Here is a 3,405-nt window from a genome sequence, read left to right on the forward strand (position 1 = left end):
TATTATTTTAAAAGTTTTAGAAAAAAAGGAACAATGGACACGTGCGTATATAAAATGCAGAGTAGAAATGAGTTGTACAAAAGATGAGCTGTGAATAATTCCCTAACTCATTCAGGGAGCAGGTGCACAGTCCCTCCTTATTCTCAGGGGTGCCCTGAGCACAGAAGCCTCCAGATGGACACAGGAGGGGCAGTGTGAGGGGCACCTACAGCTGGGGTGCTTCTCTCTAAAGGAGCGGGTCTGGGGCAGACTCCAGCCTCATCACAGTCAGATCCCATCGAGGCCCGAGCAGCTTCTTCTCCAGTCCTGAGATGGCCCAGGGACCCCCACAGGTGTGGGTGAGGGGCTCATTCTCAGGGACCCTTGGAAATGCAAAATCAGAGCTGCCAAGGGAATGTCTGTCTGTCCTCTCTCCATCTCGCCTGCCTCTCTTCCTCCTCCATCAGTCCAGCATCTTCCCCGTGTCCAAGTCAGACTGGGCCCCAAATCCTGCTGACCCAGCCTGTTCTCCTTTCTCTACTCATCACACATCCTGCAGGACAAGGTCGGAGTCTGGGGGTCCTGCAGAGCTGTGCCAGGTGTTGCTCTTAGTAGAAAATTGGAGAGATTTTCTCTTATACATGAGACAGAGGAGGGGTTGTCAACCAGTGGGGTTTGTAAACTTTTGTTCTTTCCAAAATATCATGGCTTTGTCTTACTAAGCTGAGATTCCAGGAGGGATGAGCAAAACTGCATGCACCTCCCACCATCTCTGTTGGCTTTTTTTTTTTAAAACCCTTACAGTTATTGGGACAATCGGGATAGAACCAGAAAGGGCTGCAGGCGGGAGCAGATCTAGGATGAGCCACATCCCAGATGCCCCAGAAGGTCAGAAATGAAGGGGCTTTGGGACGGTCACATCCAGGCAGCTCCCCGTTATTCAGATGGGGAGTCCAGGGTGCGAGGAGAACCAACTTTTTCAGAAGTTCCACCTCCCAAGGAGAGGCTGAGCCATCACAGACCCAGCCCCACCTCCCCGGGCTCCTCCCGCCTGACTCCCAGAGCAAGCACCTGCCTGTGATCTCCGCTGGCCGTGGCTCCCCATGAGAGGTGATGCTCCTGGGAATCCTGCTCGGGGAGGAGGAAAGTCCCCGCTGCTCCACTCATCAATGCCGAACCTCAGACACCTCCCTCCCCTCTGACCACCATGGAGGGAACACCTGCCCCAACCCTGAAGCACCAGGAAGCCACGCGGACCACACCCTTACTGTCCACCCTGCGCTCTGCTGCCCTGAATCAGACCCTGAATATTGGAGGTCGCATTGAGATGAGTCTAGAAACTTCTCTTGAGCTGGGAGTGGCTGTTTTTGTCACCCATGAGTCAGGACTTAGAGGTTGGGACCCCCAGAGGCTCTGATTCTGAGGTGGAGACATCAGGAAGGGAGTGGGTGGGGCCTCCGTCTTCCACCCTCAGTCTAATCTCATCTCTGAGGTTCACCCCCGTCTCCTCCCAGCCCTCCCTGCTCTTTACCCTACTGAGACTTCAGGGGTGGGAGCCAGGGGTGGGAGGTCCCATCTATTTCCACTCTCTCATGGGCGGGACCCTCCCATGCATACCCTCCCCGTTCACTGCCCTCAATCATTATTGTTCCAGAGCTCCCCTGGAGGCAGGTCCTGAGCTGAGCCTTTGAGCTCAGAGAGGACAGGGTCAGGGCCCTCCCCTGAGACCACGAGCTCCAGGGGGTCACTGAGGGCCGACCACTCGGAGGAGAGGTTGTGTGCACCGGAGCATCTGTACTGGACTCCGTGGGAGCCCCTCACAGGGCCCAGGGTGAAGTTGGCCTGGGAGAGCCCAGCCTGGGGCTGCCGGCCAGGGTGCTGGAGGAAGTCACGTCCCCCCTCCTTGTATAGAACGAATCTGTCATAGCCAGCATCAGAGCCACACTGGAGGGTCAGCTTATCCCCAAGGGCCACGACAGGACCCGGCTGCACTGAGAGTGATGGCTTCTTAGAAACACCTGGGAAAAGGTGGTCACGATTTCCAGGAGCGACCCTCAGGCTTCCCCACAAACCCTCCCTCTCCCCCTGGGCCTCACCACTGCTGATCTTCCTGTGTCTCTGACCCCAGGAGCCCTGAGCCCTCTTGTCCCAACATCATCCTACCTGGCGCTGCCCTGAGATGTGGCTCCTCCCCACCTGCCCGGAGACTCAGGGAGCTCCAGGCAATGCTGTGAATTTCTCACCTGGGACCAGGAGCTCCAGGAGATCGCTGGGTAAAGACCACACGTAGGGAGAGCGTGAGTCATAACCGTAGCACCGGTACGACCACCTGCGACTCGGGCTCACGGGGCCCACGGAGAAGACGGCCTGGAATGACCCATAGGCATTGGGCTGGGAGTTCAGGCACTGTGGGTGATCATCTTCTCCTTCCTTACACAGAATGAAGCCAACAAATGCCACCCATGAGTCACACTGGAGGGTCACGCTTCCTCCTGAGGTCACCACAGGGCTGGGCAGGGCTGAGAGGGTGGGTTTGCTGTAGGCTCCTAGGAGAGAAGGAGGCACAGTGTAAATGGGTCTCACACCCCCTGCATCATCCCCAGGGCTGGGCTGTGAGAGGGAGACGCCCCTGAGAGCTGATCCCCTTCCTGAGGACAGAGCCTGGGGCTGGGACCCCTGAGTGTCCTCTCACCTGTCACCACCAGCTCCAGGGGGTCACTGGGCTCTGACCACCAACTGTGGCTGTAATACTGACAGCGATACCGCCCTGCGTCTTCCCAGGTGATGGATGGGATGGGGAACTGGCCCTTCTTCACAAGCTCTGGTCGTGTCAATGTAATCCAGGATGCTGATTTTTTCTCCCTATATAGATGGTACTCCAGGGCTTCAAGGTTTCCCTGACACCTGAGGGTCACGGGACTCCCCTGGGTGATCACACGGTCTGGCTCAGCCCAGAGTGTGGGCTTGGGGAGGATTCCTAAAAGGAAATCAGAGATTGGATTCTAAGTCATTTCCCACCCAACAGATCTCAGCTGTTGGCTGCAGGACCCTCCAGACGTCCCCATCAGTCAGCCCAGATCTGCTGTTCCCCATCCCCAGCTGCACGGGGGTGGCCCCTTGTCCCCAGTGAGGAGGAGGGACCTGGGACAGCTGGGGACAGACTCACCTGCCTGCACTTGGGTCCTGGGGCCCAGACTCAGCCCTGGAAAAGAGTTCCCTGTGAGAGATTTGCCCCTGAAGCCTGAGCAGGTCCTCCCCTCCCTGGGATCTTTGTGAGCCCCTGGGGTCTCCTTATGCACCAGAGTTTGGCTGTGGGGTGAGGCCCCTCCTAGGTTAGAATCTCCCCTCCCTCTTCAAATCTCACCGAGACAGATCAGGACCATGAGGATGGGGGTCATGGCGTCTCCTCCCACTGCCCTGCTCTGC

The 3,405-nt window shown here is 57.4% G+C and overlaps 1 protein-coding gene across 2 annotated transcripts; it reads right to left on the reverse strand.

The window, feature by feature from the left end:
* Positions 1-1,130: 1,130 nt before the first annotated feature.
* Positions 1,131-3,399, reverse strand: LOC108519298 (leukocyte immunoglobulin-like receptor subfamily A member 3). 2 transcript variants are annotated; one of them, XM_017858211.1, is made up of 5 exons: positions 3,344-3,399; positions 3,146-3,181; positions 2,672-2,956; positions 2,223-2,525; positions 1,133-1,997 (listed from the first exon to the last, which is right to left on the reverse strand). In XM_017858211.1, the coding sequence occupies exons 1-5, from the start codon at positions 3,375-3,377 to the stop codon at positions 1,615-1,617; spliced, it is 1,041 nt and encodes a 346-aa protein (XP_017713700.1). In that variant the 5' UTR covers positions 3,378-3,399; the 3' UTR covers positions 1,133-1,614. The 2 variants fall into 2 exon arrangements, with proteins under 2 accessions (XP_017713701.1, XP_017713700.1); XM_017858212.1 differs by lacking the exon at positions 3,146-3,181 and having other exon boundaries at positions 1,131-1,997.
* Between the last annotated feature and the right edge of the window lie 6 nt (positions 3,400-3,405).

The sequence above is a fragment of the Rhinopithecus bieti genome, unplaced genomic scaffold, assembly GCF_001698545.2.
Source record: "Rhinopithecus bieti isolate Rb0 unplaced genomic scaffold, ASM169854v2 scaffold_48663, whole genome shotgun sequence".
Classification (NCBI taxonomy): Eukaryota; Metazoa; Chordata; class Mammalia; order Primates; family Cercopithecidae; genus Rhinopithecus; species Rhinopithecus bieti.